General features: G+C 48.6%; 1 protein-coding gene across 8 annotated transcripts in view; it reads right to left on the bottom strand.

Annotated features, from left to right (window-relative positions):
- The window catches only part of FGFR1 (fibroblast growth factor receptor 1), a 52,588-nt gene that overhangs the window by 12,681 nt on the left and 22,628 nt on the right, over window positions 1-17,279 (bottom strand). For 3 of the 8 annotated variants that reach the window (XM_086703678.1, XM_086703675.1, XM_086703674.1), the window contains exons 3-5: window positions 3,921-4,187; window positions 2,496-2,585; window positions 2,079-2,251 (exon numbers count right to left, since the gene is read on the bottom strand). In XM_086703678.1, the coding sequence (XP_086559804.1) occupies window positions 2,079-2,251; window positions 2,496-2,585; window positions 3,921-4,187 (530 nt within the window). The remainder of the gene's footprint in view (window positions 1-2,078; window positions 2,252-2,495; window positions 2,586-3,920; window positions 4,188-17,279) is intronic. The other 5 variants (XM_086703679.1, XM_086703677.1, XM_086703681.1 and 2 more) reach the window with 3 other exon arrangements.

The raw sequence follows: 17,279 nt of genomic DNA, 5'->3' as shown, positions 1-17,279 counted from the left end.
CAACCTGGGTCAGAATGGTTCTCACTCCTGTGGCCCTGCTGAAGCACTGATCACAGTCTGCTTTTTGCAGCAGTGTTCAAGGACATCTGCCTTCCTACCAGACTGGAAATTCTTTGTGGGCAGGAATGCTGCCTTGTACCATGGCAGTGCCTTGCAAGTGTCTGGTAAATTAATTTACAGTTTCTCCTATTTTTCCTGATTTTTAAGAAACATTTTACTTTTTTTAGATTTATTTATTTATTTTGAGAGAAAGAGAGCATGAGCAGGAGAGGGGCAGAGAGAAAAGGAAAGAGAATCCCAAGCAGGCTCTGCACTGCCAGCACAGGGCCTGACGTGGGGCCCAAACTCCTGAACTGTGAGATCATGACCTGAGCTGAAACCAAGAGTCAGACGCTTAACTGACTGAGCCACCCAGGTGCCCCTAACGATTTTACTTTTTTAAGTAATCTCTACACCTAATGTGGGGCTCAAACTTACAACTCTGAGATCAAGAGTCATATGCTCCACTAAATGAGCCAGTCAGGCTCCCCGGACCTCTGCTTTTCTTATACAAGATTAATGGGGAAAGAGCAGCTAGGTGAAATGGGATATAAGGATGATCTGGGAGTCTAAAGAAGAGATTAGGATGAAGTTCTTCCTAGAAACCAAGATGGGTAAAAGATACAAACAGACAATTCACACAGCAGGAAACGGAAATCACTCATTAACATACGAAAATTCTAAGTTTGTTAATAAGCAAAAAAATGCACAAGAGAACAATGAGATACTTTCATCATCTATCTAAGTTGTTGGCTCAGGTATGGTGAGCTTGTCATTCTTGTACTCTGCTATGGGAAGATGAATCAATCTTCCCTTTTAGGAAAGTAATTGTTACCACGATAAAATTAAATTAAAAAAATAAAATCACACCCAACTCATTACATCATACTCCATTAAAGCAAATGTCACAATAATTAAAATTTTGTATCTTCCTGTTTTACTTAGAGCTCTACTTGTCCAGCCAGTACACCTTCTGAAAAGACATGTGCTCAAGAAATGTTCATAAAGGGCCACTTGGGTGGCTCAGTTGATGAAGCATCCAACTCTTGATTTAGGCTCTGGTCATGATCTCCCAGGTTCATGAGTTCAAGCCCCGCATTGGGCTCTGTGCTGATGGTGCAGAGCCTGCTTGGGATTCTCTCTCTCTGCCTCTCCCCCACGCACATGCGCACACACGCACTTCCTGTCTCTCTCTCAAAATAAACAAAACTTTTTTAAAAAAAGAAATGTTCACATAATAAAAAAATAAATGATTAAAATTATCTAATTACCAGGAGGAAATAAGGTAATGGGGAATACGCATCAAGGGCTTAAAAAAATGCTTCTACTTTGATCTAGTAAACTTCACTTCTAGCAATCTGTCTTAGGGAAGAATATTTTAAAACACCAACAAAGATTTATGTATAAATATATTCACTACAGCATAATTCATAATAGTGAAAAATCAGAAAATAACTAGTATGACAATGTATGTCATCAAGTTATGGACATTTTAATAATGAAATATTGTGCAGCCATGAAAAATTATCTACCGAACACATGGCAGAAGACACGTGCTGTAATGTTAACAAGGGAAAGAAATTCTACACACATTGCGATTAACTATGCAAAAACCAGACACATAAGAAAAAAGACTGAAAAGATTAAAATTTTATTTATTTATTTATTTTTTTTTGAGACAGCGCGCGCGCACGCGTGTGCAAACAAGCGGGGGAGGAGCAGAGAGGAGACACAGAATCTGAAGCAGGCTTTGGGCTCTGAGCTGTCAGCACAGAGCCCAACATGGGGCTCAAACTCACAAACCTTGAGGTCATGACCTGAGTCAAAGTCGGACGCTTAACCAACTGAGCCACCCAGGCGCCCCAAGACTGAAAAGATTTTGAAGCTTCATTTGAAGTTTTTATATTTGAAATTCTTCTAAGGCACACTACTTTTATAGTTAGAAAGCATTACTTTAAACCATTAATGCCACATAATAAGGATTTTCTAAGTAGATTTTTTCATTCATCTTACATTAACTTCCATACATACACACGTACCTTATAGCCTCCAATCCTGTGGTCAGGTTTGAATTCTTTGCCATTTTTCAACCAGCGCAGCGTGGGGTTAGGAGTCCCACTAGAAGGACATTTGAACTTCACAGTCTTGGCAGCTGGCACCGCGTGCAATTTCTTTTCCATCTTTTCTGGGGATGTCCAGTATGGAGCCACGGCTACCCAGGGAAAGCCAAGAGAGACAGGCAGGGTCCAGTCAGGCTCAGGAGCAGGGGCCCAGGCCAGGACCTGGAGGTGTCCCCAACACTGTAAACAGTGCCCGCACTAATCAGGGCACCCAAAGGATCCCATGACCCCATGTGCCCTCTTCTCCCCTTCTCCAAACAATCATCTAAGCCTCCCCCTTCCCACTCAAACCCAAGGCCCGGCCCGAAGGCAGTAAGGTAGGAAACAGTGTCTCACGCATACGGTTTGGTTTGGTGTTATCTGTCTCTTTCTCCTCTGAAGAGGAGTCATCATCATCGTCGTCATCCTCCGAGGAGGGGAGAGCATCTATGGGAAGAAGGGGGCACTGAGGTCCCTTCGAGGGAAAAGGGCTCACTAGATTTCCATCCATATCAACAGCCAGCCATGAACATAAAGGCCAGTCCAGTTACAGAACGAATGCATCTGGAACCCCCCAGTCCCATTCCACTCTTAGTGACAGTCTCTCTGTGGGACAGAAATGGTTTAAGAACTGCATGCTCTATGCCTGTCCCCCGCCTTCCCCAGCCCAACGCAGTGCCCCTTTCTGTCCACAAGCCTTGATATTGGCCAGTTCCATCAGGGGCAGCAGGTCCTCTTGGATTTAATTACACCTTGTGTTGAGAAGTTCTCTCAACTCAGTAGCACCCAGACGTGCTGGGTCTCGGAACTAGCAGCCAGGGGAATCTGTGTGTATCCTTCTTCAGAAACCCAGACAGATCTAGGCACGCTATGGCGAGAAGCTATTTCTAAAGCCATGAGGCTGAACAACTCACAGATGGAATTTTCCTAGCATGTATCTGCTGAGGTTTGGGGGCTGCCCTTCTTGCCCAGGGTAGATAGGGAGCCCACCACACCGTCTGCAGCTGCCGACACTTCTCCCCAAGTATCCACCCCTTTTAAAAGGCTTGACACACATGTGGTCACCAATCAGGGTTCATGCCAGATCTTTTTCCAGTCCTTCAAATGGGGGCAGGTTCTAAATGATGCCTGAAGGGGAGGAGATGCCCAGCCCTCCCCCTTAGGATGCACAAACGGCATCAAGAAAATTTCAACTCTTCTTTGTTTCATCCTAGAGTTTTGTAAAACTCGTGTTCTATAAGTGGCAGTTTCCCAAAGTCACAGAACTCCAGGGTTCCCTGGCTGCCCTTAATACAGCTCAGGAAGCTGGAGGACCGATGTTTTCCATGAAGCCTGTGAATATGGCGGTGCACCTGGATCCTTTCCCATCATAGTAGGGACCTACCTCACCACATATTCTGGGGCTCTAACCCCTAAGCCGAATACCAAGTCCAAATGGCAAGGGAATGACAGAATGGAAGCTGGCCGAGCCCCAGGTAGCACCTGGAGATCTGGACAAGCTGTGGCGGAAAACTATCAGTGTCTTGCTGACCCAAGTGTATCAGCAGTCACTTGAGGCAGATCCTGGAGGCCTAGATCTCTGACCTGAGGCCTGCCCCACCTGGTCACCCCTCTGAGAGCTAAGCCACGCGGCGGGCAGGGAGCAATGTTAGTGGGCAGCAGTTTTGGAAGCAGAGTGGGGGCAGATCATGAAGGAGAGGAGGTTCGCCTCCCCCTGAAACTAGAAGAGAGGGTTGGAGGGGTGGATCCAGGGAGAGGGGGAGGGCAGGCTTTGCTACCAACCTGAGACATTGACGGAGAAGTAGGTGGTGTCGCTGCCCGAGGGGCTGCTGGTCACGCAAGCGTAGAGGCCGGAGTCGGCAGGCACCGAGTCCCGCACCTCCACCTCCTCCCCTGTGATGCGGGTACGGTTGCTCTCCACCAGCTGCACCCCGTCCCGCAGCCAGTTGATGCTCTGGACATCGTCCCGCAGCCGACAGCGAAGCTGTAGCAGGTCACCAGGGTGGACCAGGAAGGACTCCACTTCCACAGGGGCTCCCCAGGGCTGGGCTGCAGCCCCCCACAGGGACCGGGAAGGGGGACCAAGGGATGGGACAGGAAGAGGGGGAGAGGGGGAGAGACAAAGGGAATTATGCTAGCTAGCCGCACTGAGCTGCAACATCCCGGGGGCTACAGAGCCGGGAGGTGAGAACCGGAACAGGTGTCAGTGGGAAACGGCTGGCTACCTAGAACCCCACCTCTTCTGCTATGCCCCACTCCCCCAAAGGTCAGAAGAAGAAAGAGGCAAAGCCAGGAAGCAGCCACAGCAGCAATAAGCAGTTGATGTTTCATTTCCCTCCACCGGAGGGCGGGGGAAAGGCCGGCCCTCCCCAGGGCTTCGTTGTGTCCAGACTGCCCCTCTCCCACTCGCTCAGTCCTCTGTCAAGGATGGCCACTTCCCAGGAGGACACCCCATTTCTTTTTGGCTAGCCCAGCCTCACGCCTCTCACTAGAAACAGCTGAGCAAACCTGTCCCTCAAAACTCCAGCAGCCCCCACCTAAGTTGAGAGAAGGCAATTTGTCAACCGGGGCCCTCAGTCCAAGTGATTCAGCAGGGAGGGGTCTGGCCCCTCAGTGAGTCAGATGCATAAGATGCATATGTGGGAGAGGCGGCCCAAGGAGAGGTCAGCTCAGGGGAACCTCTGGCTAACAGGTGTCGGGCCAGAGGATTCGGAGCTTTTGACTATATTAGGAACGGAGGCCTGCAGCTGCCACCAAACCCACACTTGCTCTGGCTGCAGAAGCCCTTGCACACAAAGCTCCTTTCTCCTCATCCCACCGCAGGGCTCCCGCGCCTCAAGCCCTCCCGCTTCCCCTCCCCCAACACACGGTCACACACATCCATTCCTCCTCACCTTTCTTTCCCTGGATCCCGAGTGCCCCACGGCTCACAGATCTGATACAACCCGTTTACCCATCCATCCTCACAACCAGCAACTGGGCACCCACACTGACAGTGAAGGCCAGAAGCCAGGCACACTCAGAGTCCACCATCCCTGACTGTGACCCGCTCTTGAGCAGCTCCCCTTTACCAACTAGGGGGAAATGCAGTTTCTGTTTCCTTTCAGGATGTTCAGTTGTGCTCCCTCCTGGCATCTTCTGCCAACTGTCCACCCCCCACCAAAAAGTGCACCTGTTCCAGCTCACATCTACCACCTGACCTACGTCTCCACTGCCCTGGGAGCCTTCTTTCTTTCTCACCCCTCGGTTAACCATCGGCTGCCCAGCTGGGGCTCCTTGCAGGTCCCCAAAGCACCTGCCTCTGAAACACGCTCTCCCATCCCTGCACCCCACTGCCCTCAGGGCCCGTGCCCTGCCTGGCTCTCAGCTACCTTCCAGTTCTTTGGCTGGCTGGGGACTCTGCCTCAAAGCCTTTTCTGACTCCCAGGCTGGGGCAGGTGCTCTCCCACTGCACTCGTCACACTGAAGGACAGTCCCCTTTCTCGACTGAGTTGTGAGGGTGGGGACGTGTCATATTTACTTTTAAAATGCCCAACACCCAGTACAGTACTTGGCACACAACAGTTGCCCAATGAACGCTTGTTGGAAAATGCACGGTTTCCTCACCGTCTTCCTTTCTAAACTCCCTTTTCTCCTTTACCACCTTCACCGTAACCGACTCCTTCTGAAGTGCTACCCAGGTGCCAAACCTTACAAATGAAGAAATGAGCACCCTGGGCGTCAGATGGCACCAGTGACTACCAGCTAATAGCCATCGTCCTCAGAGGGGCCAAGGCTGCCGTCCCCGACCCTCTTGCAACCCAAGTGCTGTCTTAAATACTGGGTAAATACTGAGTCATCGAAAGGGGGAGGTGCTGCTGCAAAAGGGTTTGAAAGCCACTAGGCTAGCGTTCATTTATAGTTTTGTGAATCGGGTCAAGAGGAACCCCACAAAGGTGAGCAGACCACATAACTGATTAAAAATAAGCTTTTGTGGGTCTTAAAAAAAAGTTATTCTTTCCATTTTTAATGGATTGTGGTTTTGCCAAAAGAAGGGGGAAGAAAAGCAGTTCAGACTTGATCCTTAAGGGAAACAGCAGACACTCCTATTGATCAAACCTCTGTTTCCTCCAGTGACCTCACTGATTAAATATTTTGCAGCTCGTGATTCTGTACAAGCCATTGGTCAAACAGTAAACTCCGTAAACTCGAATTCTTAGCCTCTGGCATCACAGCCTATTTTGATAGGTCTCGGAACAAAAAGGTAGCGAGGAAAACACGGGCATGCCCCCCCAGAGAAAGCAAAGGGTCACTGGCCCTACTGAGACCACTCTGGCTGATTCTAGCTCGGAGCCCTGACTCCCCGCTTGTTCTAACTAGGATGTGCACACAAAACTTCTACAGGATACATAGAAAGTCTCAGGGCACCTGGGTGGCTCAGTTGGTTAAGCGTCCAGGTCTTGATCCCAGGGTCATGGCCTCAAGCCCCACATCAGGTTCCACACTGACAGCGCAGAGCCTGCTTGGGAGTCTCTCTCTCTCTCTCTCTCTCTCTCAAGCATAAATAAAACATTTTTTTAAATTTCGTTTTAATGTTTGTTTTATTTTTGAGAGAGAGAGAGACAGACAGAGACAGAGCATGAGCGGTGGAGGGGCAGAGAGAGAGGAGACAGAATTTGAAACAGACTCCAGGCTCTGAGCTGTCAGCACAGAGCCCGATGCAGGGCTTGAACCCATGAACCATGACATCATGACCTGAGCAGAAGTTGGACGCTTAGCTGACTGAGCCACCCAGGCACCCCTCTCAAGAGTAAATAAATTAAAAAAAAACAAAAAACAAAAAACAAGATTGAAGCAATTTGTTAAATAAATAAATAGCCTCAAGGACCACCTTCTTTTCTCTGCCTCTGGAGTTTTGTCCCTTAATTCTCCTGATCAAGATCCTATACCGTGTATAGGATTAAATCACAATCCTTGCCTGGCATTCAAGGCTCATTGACAATCTGTTCCCACCTCTCCACGCAGCCTTCTTCTCCCCACCCTCCGCTTCAAGGCTGGCTGTTCTCCAGCCCAACTGCATTCTTCTCTCACAACAAAACTTACTTCTGCTCAAGACTGTCAGTGTTGTGATTCTCTAGCCCCCCTTCCCCCCCCCCCGCCCCCCCCACTGCTCAAAGTGCACCATCAAAGCCAGCCAGGAAGCCTCCTCTTGTCCCTAGTGTTGCCACCCCAACTGTCTGTAAAACATACTGTACAAACCACACAAATTCACACTCGATCACATACCATCTTGTTTCTTTTTTAAACATCTTTATTGAGATATATTCACATACCAGAAAATTCACCCATTTAGAGCACATAATTCGATTTTTTTTAGTATATTCACAGAGTTATGCAACCATCACCACAATCTAACTTTAAAGTCTACTTATTTATTTAATTTATTTTGAGTGGGGGGGATGAGAGCAGGGGAGGGGCAGAGAGAAGGGGGGAGAGGGAGGGAGGGAAGGAGAGACAGAGAGAGAGAGAGAGAGAGAGAGAGAAAATATGAATGAATGAATGAATGAATCCCAAGCAGGCTCCACACTGTCAGCATGGAGCATGATGCCGGCTGGGCTTGAACTCATGAACCATGAGATCATGACCTGAGCTGAAGCTGGACATTTAACCTGCTGAGCCACCCAGGCGCCCTCACAATTGAACTTTAGAACTTAAAAAAATTTTTTTTGTTTTAAGTTTATTTATTTTGAGAGACAGAGAGAGAGAGAGAGAGAGAGAGAGCAAGCCCAAGCTGGGGAGGGGCAGAGAGAGAGGGAGAGGGAGAGAATGCCAAGCAGGCTCTGCACAGACAGCAGAGGGCCCGATGGCGGGCTCAAACTGAGAGATCATGACCTGTGTTGAAACCAAGAGTCAGACGCGAGTCACCCAGGCGCCCCTAACTTTGGAACATTTTTATCATCTCCAAAACAAACTCCATACCCACTGGCAGTCACATGCCTTCTCCTACCCTTTCCCTCAGCCTAGGAAGCTTGATGCTTTCCATCTCTATAGATATGCCTATACTGGATATTTCATATGAATGGAATCCTACATTATATGGTCTGTGACTGCCTTCTTCCATTTAGCATAATGCTTTCAATGTTCTTCTATGCTGTAGCATGTCTCACTACTTCATTCCTTTTAATGGCCAAATAATATTCCATTGTATGGATATACCACATTTTATTTATCCATCCATTGGTTGATGCACACTTGGGTATGTTGTTTCCTAAGAGTCACAAGTGTCCCTGTGTTCCTCTCCTAAGAAACAGAAAGCAATTCAGAGCAGAACTGCTTATTATAATTTTTCCAGAGTGCCTAACAATGTCACAAGCTGAAAATACCCAATAGGTCTTGAACTGAATTTAGCTTATGGCCAAAATGCAGCCTACGGCTCTTGGGTTTAGAGTGTATATTTTTTTTTTCATGGCTAATAGTGCTCTTGGATGTGTGTCAATGTCTCTATTTATAAAGCAGGGATAATGCCACTTTCTTCTAGGTGACAGAAAGGTAACAAAGCACTCGCTGGTTTACTGGACCCTGCCTGTCTGCATCACTGCCCTCAATAGCGGTCCTGGCCTTGGGAAGTCCTATGTGTGGTGGCTGATGCAAGGGCATCACTGCTCAATGTAACAATTCAGTCACTACTCTCTATTCTCCTTTTGGGTTTGGTAGTGTCCTCCATTTATGTCCCCACTGGGAAAGGCCCTTATATCTGTGCTCCATCTGAGCGGACTATTCTCTGGTCAAGGCCAGCAGGCCAGGGCTATGTTTGTTGTTGGCTGTCAGGTAGCAAGAAAGGAGCTGACACCTTTATTGGGCTGGCCATGAAAGACGAAGAAAAGAAAGCCAAGTGTATTGCTTGGCCACTTGAAACCAACATTCCAACTCTTGGAGAACCTGGTTAATTGGAATGGGGATGCTGTGAGGGAAGCAGCAAGCCAGAACACTTGCTTTCTGCCTCGTTTCCTTAGAGATTAGGTGGGAAACAGAGGCTGGAGGACATTTGGTATCTGGATTCTATGATGACCTAGCCTGAGGATGAAGGTGTTTGGCTGTGAGTCAGATAACAACATCCACTCTTACGGGCCCTACGTGCAATGTGTTCAAAGTACATTGTGGAAAAAGATGCATTGTGTTCTGATGCCCACAGCATGGGGTCACTCTTCTCATCACTGGGAGCGGGAAGGTTAGGGGTAGGGTTAGGGCTTGACTTGAATATCCCCAGAGGATTAAGGCTGCCAACACCTTGGCCAACTCTTCAGAAAACAGGAGCGAACAAAGGCTGTCTGGGAGACTGAGGAGGCCTCTGGTCCTGAGGCAGGTTCCTGGGACAGTGTGGATGGCAGGTGCACTGTGGAAGGCTGTGCAGGCTGGATCCAGTACTTGCTTTAGTGAGAGTGGAAGGGATTCCTACACCAATCATCAATCCTGTCCTACTTCTCTAACAGAAGTTAGAGCCTCTCTATTCCCTAGGGAAAAGTAGGAGCAGATCAGGGACCCACACTTTTTCATAGTCCTCAGGGAAGCAGCTAGAAAGGGGAGCAGTGTTTTCCATGGTGCTCTCAGGTCTAGGAACATGATTAATGCTAATGGAGCCCTCCTGAGTCTCCCATCGCTTCCTACATTTCTCCAAAATACCAGGGCTTTGCAATTCCCAACAAACCAATGGGATGTACCATTTTGCTTGTGGCACGACTGGCCAGAAATCTGCCACTGTCCTCCAGCAGGCAGTTCTGCCCTGGGTACATCGGATTAGATCCCAGTTCTTGATTCTAAATCTGAGTCTCCCACCAGCCATGAGCAGACACTGTGCAAGGGGGAGGAACGGAGTCTCCAAGGAGGCCCAAAGCCATACAAAATTTGTCATTCTTATGAGAAGATGAGACCCTAGTCCCCAAAAATCCAAGGAGAAGACAGGGAGCTTTCTTCAAAATAGCTGTCATTGGGTGCTTTCTGTGAGTCCTGGTTACCGTGCAAGGAAAAGACATGGATTAAACAAAGGAGCAAACCTATGCCTTGCTCTAACCAGGGTGGTAAGATTTACACAACACCTTGACACGGATGAGGCATTTTATATTGCAACATGAGACAACTGGAGAAGAACATGAGAACCCAGTACAGGCAATCCAACACAGCCTCTGAGGTTACAGAACTTAAACAAAAAAAGTATTGGTGGTCAGAGCAGATAGCAGTGTTCACAGCAGAGGCTGGACATACTGGTAGGGAAAGGGGAGGAAAAAATTAAGAATTTAGATGGGGAGGGGCTCCTTTGTGTCTCAGTTGGTTAAGCGTCCATCTTTGGCTCAGGTCATGATCTCACGGTTTGTGGGTTCCAGCCCTGAGATGCGCTCTGTGCTGACAGCTCAGAGCTTGGATCCTGCTTTAGATTCTCCCTCTCTCTCTGCCCCTCCCCCCGCCTCTCTCTCTCTCTCTCTCTCTCTCAAAAATAAATAAAAACATTAAAAAAAAATAATTTAGATGGGGAGGGGCACCTGGGTGGCTCATTAGTTAAATGGCAAAACATCCGACTCTTGACTTTTGGCTCAGATCGTGATCTCATGGTTCATGAGTTCAAGCCCTGTGTCAGGCTGTGCACTGACAGCTCAGATCCTGCTTGGGATTCTCTCTCTTTCTCTCTCTCTCACAATAAATAAATAAACCTAGAAAAAAAAAGAATTAAGATTGGGAGTATAAACTTTGGGGGGAGCAGAAAAGGATGGGATGTGCCTGGAGATGAAGGAGAGTAGGAGACGAGGTTAGAGCGTATGGCCTGCCTACGCTCTACGTGAACCAGAGGTTCACGGCAGAAAATAGCAAAAAATAATGATTCTAACCTGTGAGGTGGGTAATAGATAGAACAGAAGCACTAAAGAAGTCCCAGGGAACACATTTCTCTGCAGACCAAGAATGCAGACCTTTCCTGCCACAGACAAACACACCTGAAAATGTATTTTGAAATGCCACTTTACCAGCTCTGGTCCCATAACAGCCAATTTGGTTTGAGTTATCCATCTCCAAACTTCACAACTTAATATGAACCCGGTGAAGAATAACAACATATTTGCATAGCACTTTGCAATTTACTATGTGTTTTCCCCTATATTATCTTGGGATCATAAACAATGCTGAAAACGATCATGGTAATTAATACTGGCCGATATTTACAGCGCGCTTACTGTAAGCTTTTAACACAGACTCTCGTTCCATCCCTTATAAGGTACATACTATTATGATCTCTACCCTATGGACACGGAAGCTCCCCGCATGCCAAGCACATTTAATCACCACAACCCTGTGAAGTAGGTACCACTATTACCCTCGTTTTATAGAGGGGACACAGAGGCACAAAGAGATCCAGTATTTGTCCAAGATGGCCCACCTAGCTAGTAAGTGGCCAAGGTGGGATTCAAAAGCGGGCGGCCTGGCTCTCCAGAGTCCACACATGTCCAGAGCCCATGTCTATCACTTTGAAAAATATTCTCTACCCTCACTTTGCTTTTGCAATCCCTGACTTCTGAAAAGTGACCGAAATCCTTATCCTAACGGCACTCATGTCTCCTACTTCCTCGTATGAGCTTATGAAGTTGACTGCTTTGACCTTAACCTGTCTTCTCATTCCCTCCAGCTCACCACTTCTACCTTATACTTTAGGGCTTTTTAACTTATATATGCATTTTTCTGTCCACACTCATCTACCCTCTAAAGCTGAGCAGGTATCAATGTGCACATTTGGCAAGTGAGAAAATGGGGGGTGGGGGCAGGCTTGGGACTAAGAATAATGCCCTATTTTGGTATGGCACTTGATACTCCAAAAGGCATGTTAATTCATGTTCATGTTATTGGTGTTCATTCCCATCTAAATACAAAAAAAAAAAAAAAAAAGAAAGAAAGAAAGAAAGAAAGAAAGAAAAAAAAGAAAAAGAAAAAAAGAGATTGAAGGACTTCTCTCAAAGTCACAAAACAGGGATCAGCGCTGGCTCTCGATTCTGGGTCTGCCAGGGCCTGGGCCCCTCCACAGTGTCACACTTTCCACTCAGCACTTGGGACAGTGACAGGTGACCCACTCGAGGTACTTACTGTGGCTTTGGCCACAGGTGGACAGCACAGTCCCTCCCTCACTGTGTCCCTGGCTCAATTCTGGGTCACCTGACACCTTCTCCTGCCCTAAGACCCTCACCTCTGAATACAGTTTACAGCGGAGCTGATGACCTCTGATGACCTCTGCCTGACTCTGCTGCGGAAGATTAAGAACATCAGGCACAGGGGCCAGCTCTCCTGGTCACACATCCGACTGCCCCCAGCTCTCCAGCCCTGACCTCTCTGCCTGGGCGCCCTGCGTTCCATGCCCTCACACTCCTGGGGACCTCGGTTTATTTCCTCCTCCTCCACCATCTGGAGCCCCTCAACCACACCTCCCAACCTCAGCTGTCCAATCTCCTAGCCTCTTTGGCCAAGCCACTGCCCTCCCTGGCCTTCTTATTTTTGCTTTCTCCGACAATGCCTGTTTTCTCCGCTCTCTCCCTCACTCCTCTAAGACTTTAAGACTCACTCTTATGAGACACCCCCAACTCCAATCTTCGTCCTATTCTTAATGTGCCTTCCTAGGACGTACGGATTTTCACGACTTTATCTTGTGCTTATTCATGCTGCTTGGTTGTGGGCTGGTCCCATAAATATGCATCTTCTCTACCCTCTGTGGTGAGGAGTGGTGTCATCGACATCCTACATTCCAAAGGATAACCAGCCCTTAACAAAGTCCAGACCTGTTGTCTCGGGGTCGTGATTGCTGTCATCCTTATGAAATCCTTTTGATTTTAGATTTCTGGGTTAAGAAAATTAGGGGAGAACGGCCCATTCTCTTCGGTAACATGGGGGAACTGGTGGTCCAGGAATGTTTACAGTTTTGGCACAAACTCCCCAGAGATAAATGAGGGGGCAATTGTGGGTGGGGGAGGAACTCCGGGTGGCTTTGAAGGCAACTTAAAAGGAACACAGAACAGCGCGGCAGGGCTCCGGGAGCCCTCTGCAGAGGTTTTTTATTACGTTATTTTGGCTTTGAAATGGAACTGAAAACTTACTTTAGTCTGGCAAGGCCAGGCCAGAGTGGGGATCTCACTGAAATCCCAGGGAATGACTATCCTCCTACAACCAGGGGTACAGAGAGGAAGCCCTAAAGATACAGGATTCCCTGTGCCCATGATATCCCCAACATACAGTGAAAGCTGCAGAAATGGGGAGCACAGGCATGTGTGATAGGGGAGGCAGAACACCAAATCAATTAGCAGGGTCGGACACCCTGATCCGGCTGCATTCACCAGTCCCCCCACCGACTCAGGAGATTTGGAGTGTAGGTTTTTTTTTTTTTAATAGAAAAAAAGGGAAAGAAGTACGAGGGAACATTTTGCATGCAAATGGGCCACTGCCAGAAGAACCCATTAAAATGTAAAAACTCCACATTCAGCCTGACAAAACGGTGCAAACTGCTGTGTTTGCCAGAGGGGCAGCAATACAGCTCCCGACAAAGGGGCCGAGGAACAATGGCGGGCTGAATGGCCTCTGTCAGCAGGTCCCCTCGCGCGTTGCCATGGGGACCCCACCGGGGCTTACTAAAGGTATTTCCTGAGGAGAAAGGCAGCGCACACAGGCCCAGGCGGCCCGGCTAATCCTGACAGGAAGCCATCGCCATTCAGCAGCCCAGGGGCTTGGGGCCGGAGTTTTGTTTTGTTTTTATTAAAAAAAGATTTTGGTCTTTTGTGTGTCCCACCTCGTCACTGTAATTTAGTGCAGAGCCGCCTGCGCTGGCCAAAGCCTCAGCGCGGGGCCTCGCGCCCGCCCCAAGACCCCCCAAAACAGCTCCCCAGTATCTGGGCAGGAGGAGGCCCAGGCACGCAGAACCCCACTCGGGAGACCCCAGCCGAGAGCGCCCTGAGCCCAGCGAGGTCTGTGTAAACTTTCAACCAGATGAGAGTCAGGATGGAGTCCAGGATTCGAGCCCGCGCGCCGGGTTCTATGGGTTCTATGTGGTGCCTCCTCATACTTGTAGTTTTTTTTTCCCCCTCCTGAGGACTGTGCCCCCATCAGCACCCGTGTCCCCCACGTCCCCTCTACCTCCCACCAAGGGCAAAGCACTCACCCATTGGGGAGAAGGACCGTAATTAAGTGATTAACAAAGGAATGTGCCCAAGAGCTGTTTTAAAAGAAACTTCCCTTCTTCCTCTCTGCCAGCAAAAGCTCTCTCGCCAAATATTTACTGACACACTACGGATGGAGCCCGAAGAAATCTCTTCCTATCCCCATTTCCCAAAGCAATTGTCAGTACGCGATGCTTCTCTCCCGCCTACCTTAGCTGCTCTGAGGCAAGTTCACTTAAGAGGCGCAGGAAGCACAGAGCCCACTCACCCCAGAGCAAAGGGAGGTGCCCCGCAGCTACGGGGAAGGGCGGTCTAAGCTCACAGTTCCTAGAAGTTGGTGTCACCGGGGTTCACATTTGGCACCAGAGGAATCCGGCCTTGGCAGATTCAGGGAAGAAAGCCAACAACACAGCTGGCGGTGGAGACAGAAACTCCTGTGTGACAACTGCCCCCCAGGACACACTTGAGGGTAAATTAACATTTCCTGAGCAAACTTGCATGTGGAAGGAGCCATCCCCAAAGAAGATGGTCAGAGGAGGCTCTGCGTATTAAGATTTGCACCCAGAACTGTGTGTTTGCAAAGCCCATGCTCTTGCAACTAAACCATCCCCCAAAAGAGGTTCTGAACCTTGCATTTTGATAGAATCATAAGAAAAACCGACAATTTTGGAGGTATTAATACTATGCCTAATAACTCTCCTGGACATCTGGGAAGCTTCTAAAGCCATATTAAATGGGTCCTGTTTTGGGAAAAGGAGCAAAGAGCCTCTGCTCAATGATGGAAAACCCCCCTGAAAGAATCCCAAACCCAGTAAGGACCACTTGTGTGGGTTGTAAGCTGAGGGGATCTGGACACTCAGGTGGTGGTCTTCTGCCTTTAGTAAAAATCAAGTCCTGAACTCAAAGCAAAAGTACAACTGGCCACCAACTGTTACAACACAGAACACCTTCCACTGAACTAGCTCAAGTGCCTGAGTGTGTGCATGCGTGATTGCCTGCGTGCGTGTGCGTGCGTGCGTGCGTGTGTGTGTGTGTGTGTGTGTGTGTGTGTAGGGTCCCGCTGCTGTAAAGAGAGCTCAGACCCTCCCACCACTGGCTCGGAGCCCAGGCCTCCCAGCCATGTGTCTGCAGCTGCGACCTGTCATGCACTTCCTGGTCTGGGTTCTGTAATGGAAAGATCATTAAGGCTGGGGGAGGAGGACAGTGAGATGAATCAACAGGGAAGAGGTAACCCTGCAGCTCCCACTCTGCCGTGCTCTGACCTTAAAGTCCGGTCAGGTTCCTTAAAGAAAAGAAAGTACAGCCCTGCCCCCACCGCGCCCCCTACAAGGGCCCCTTGGAGGGCTTCCCCTCCCCCACACTCAGCCGAGCTTGTTTGGGGAAGGAAGCACCAGCAGCTGGGCAGGAAAAAATTGCAGCTCCCTAAACTTGCTGATGAATTAGTGGAGGAGTCAGCTGTTCCAGAATTTGGCTTTTTGCGCCCCCCCCCCCCAAACCTCAGTGGGTGCTTGAGAGCATGCTTCACCAAAACTCTCAGCACTCCAGTGTACCTGCCACCTTCCCTCCCCGTGTCCAGTCCGATCACTGCATGGCAGGTCTGGGTCACACAGTGTACAGGGGTCACTTACTGCAGTGGGCCATGGAATGGGCTCTTCATAAGGTTACTTTTTCTCAATGTTAAAGAAATGCCTCTTATTGTTACATTATGAAAATAAAGGCCATAAGCATCCTTTAAAAATAAAATGGTGGGGGCGCCTGGGTAGTTCAGTCGGTTAAGTGACTTCGGCTCAGGTCATGATCTCACGGTTTGTGAGTTCGAGCCCCATATCGGGCTGTGTGCTGACAGCTGGGAGCCTGGAGCCTGCTTCGGATTCTGTGTCTCCCTCTTTCTCTCTGCCCCTCTTCTGCTCGTGCTCGGTCTCTCTCTGTCTCTCAAAAATAAATAAATGTTAAAAAAAATTTTTTTTTAAAGAGAATAAAATGGTGTAGAAAGGTGGTTGCCAGGGGCTGGGAGAGGGGAGAATGGGGAGTTCAAGTCTAATGGGAACAGAGCTTCAATTGGAGAAGATGCAAACATTCTGGAGACAATGATGGTGATGGTGGGACAACAACATGAATGAACTTAATGCCATAGAACTGGATACTCAAAACTGGTGAAAACAGGTCAATTTTATGTTATGTGTATTTTACCCCAGTTAAAAAAAAAAAAAAAAAGGAAGTAATGGTAGTGAACAGTGTTGGTTTTTAAAAATGTTCTTACATGGGGGCGCCTGGGTGGCGCAGTCGGTTAAGCGTCCGACTTCAGCCAGGTCACGATCTCGCGGTCCGTGAGTTCGAGCCCCGCGTCAGGCTCTGGGCTGATGGCTCAGAGCCTGGAGCCTGTTTCCGATTCTGTGTCTCCCTCTCTCTCTGCCCCTCCCCCGTTCATGCTCTGTCTCTGTCCCAAAAATAAATAAACGTTGAAAAAAAAAAAAAATTTAAAAAAAAAAAAAAAAAAATGTTCTTACATGGGGGCGCCTGGGTGGCGCAGTCGGTTAAGCGTCCGACTTCAGCCAGGTCACGATCTCGCGGTCCGTGAGTTCGAGCCCCGTGTCAGGCTCTGGGCTGATGGCTCGGAGCCTGGAGCCTGTTTTCGATTCTGTGTCTCCCTCTCTCTCTGCCCCTCCCCCGTTCATGCTCTGTCTCTCTCTGTCCCAAAAATAAATAAACGTTGAAAAAAAAAATTTTTTTTTTAAATGTTCTTACATGGAGCACCTGGGTGGCTCAGTCCGTTAAGGGTCCGACTTTGGTTCAGGTCATGATCTCACGGTTCAAGCCCCACATCCAGCTCTGTGCTGACAGCTCAGAGACTGGAGCCTGCTTCAGATTCTGTGTCTCCCTCTCTCTCTGCCCCTCCCCTGCTCGCACTCTGTCTCTCTGTCAAAAATAAACATTAAAAGAAATTTTTAAAAAAATGTTCTTAGGTAGCAAAATGAGTTGTTAACCCTAT

Source organism: Puma concolor, chromosome B1 (genome assembly GCF_028749965.1).
Source record: "Puma concolor isolate L17-30 chromosome B1, mPumCon1.1.hap2, whole genome shotgun sequence".
NCBI lineage: Eukaryota > Metazoa > Chordata > Mammalia > Carnivora > Felidae > Puma > Puma concolor.
Note: the sequence above shows the minus strand (reverse complement) of the source record. Positions and strands in the feature narration are given on the sequence as shown.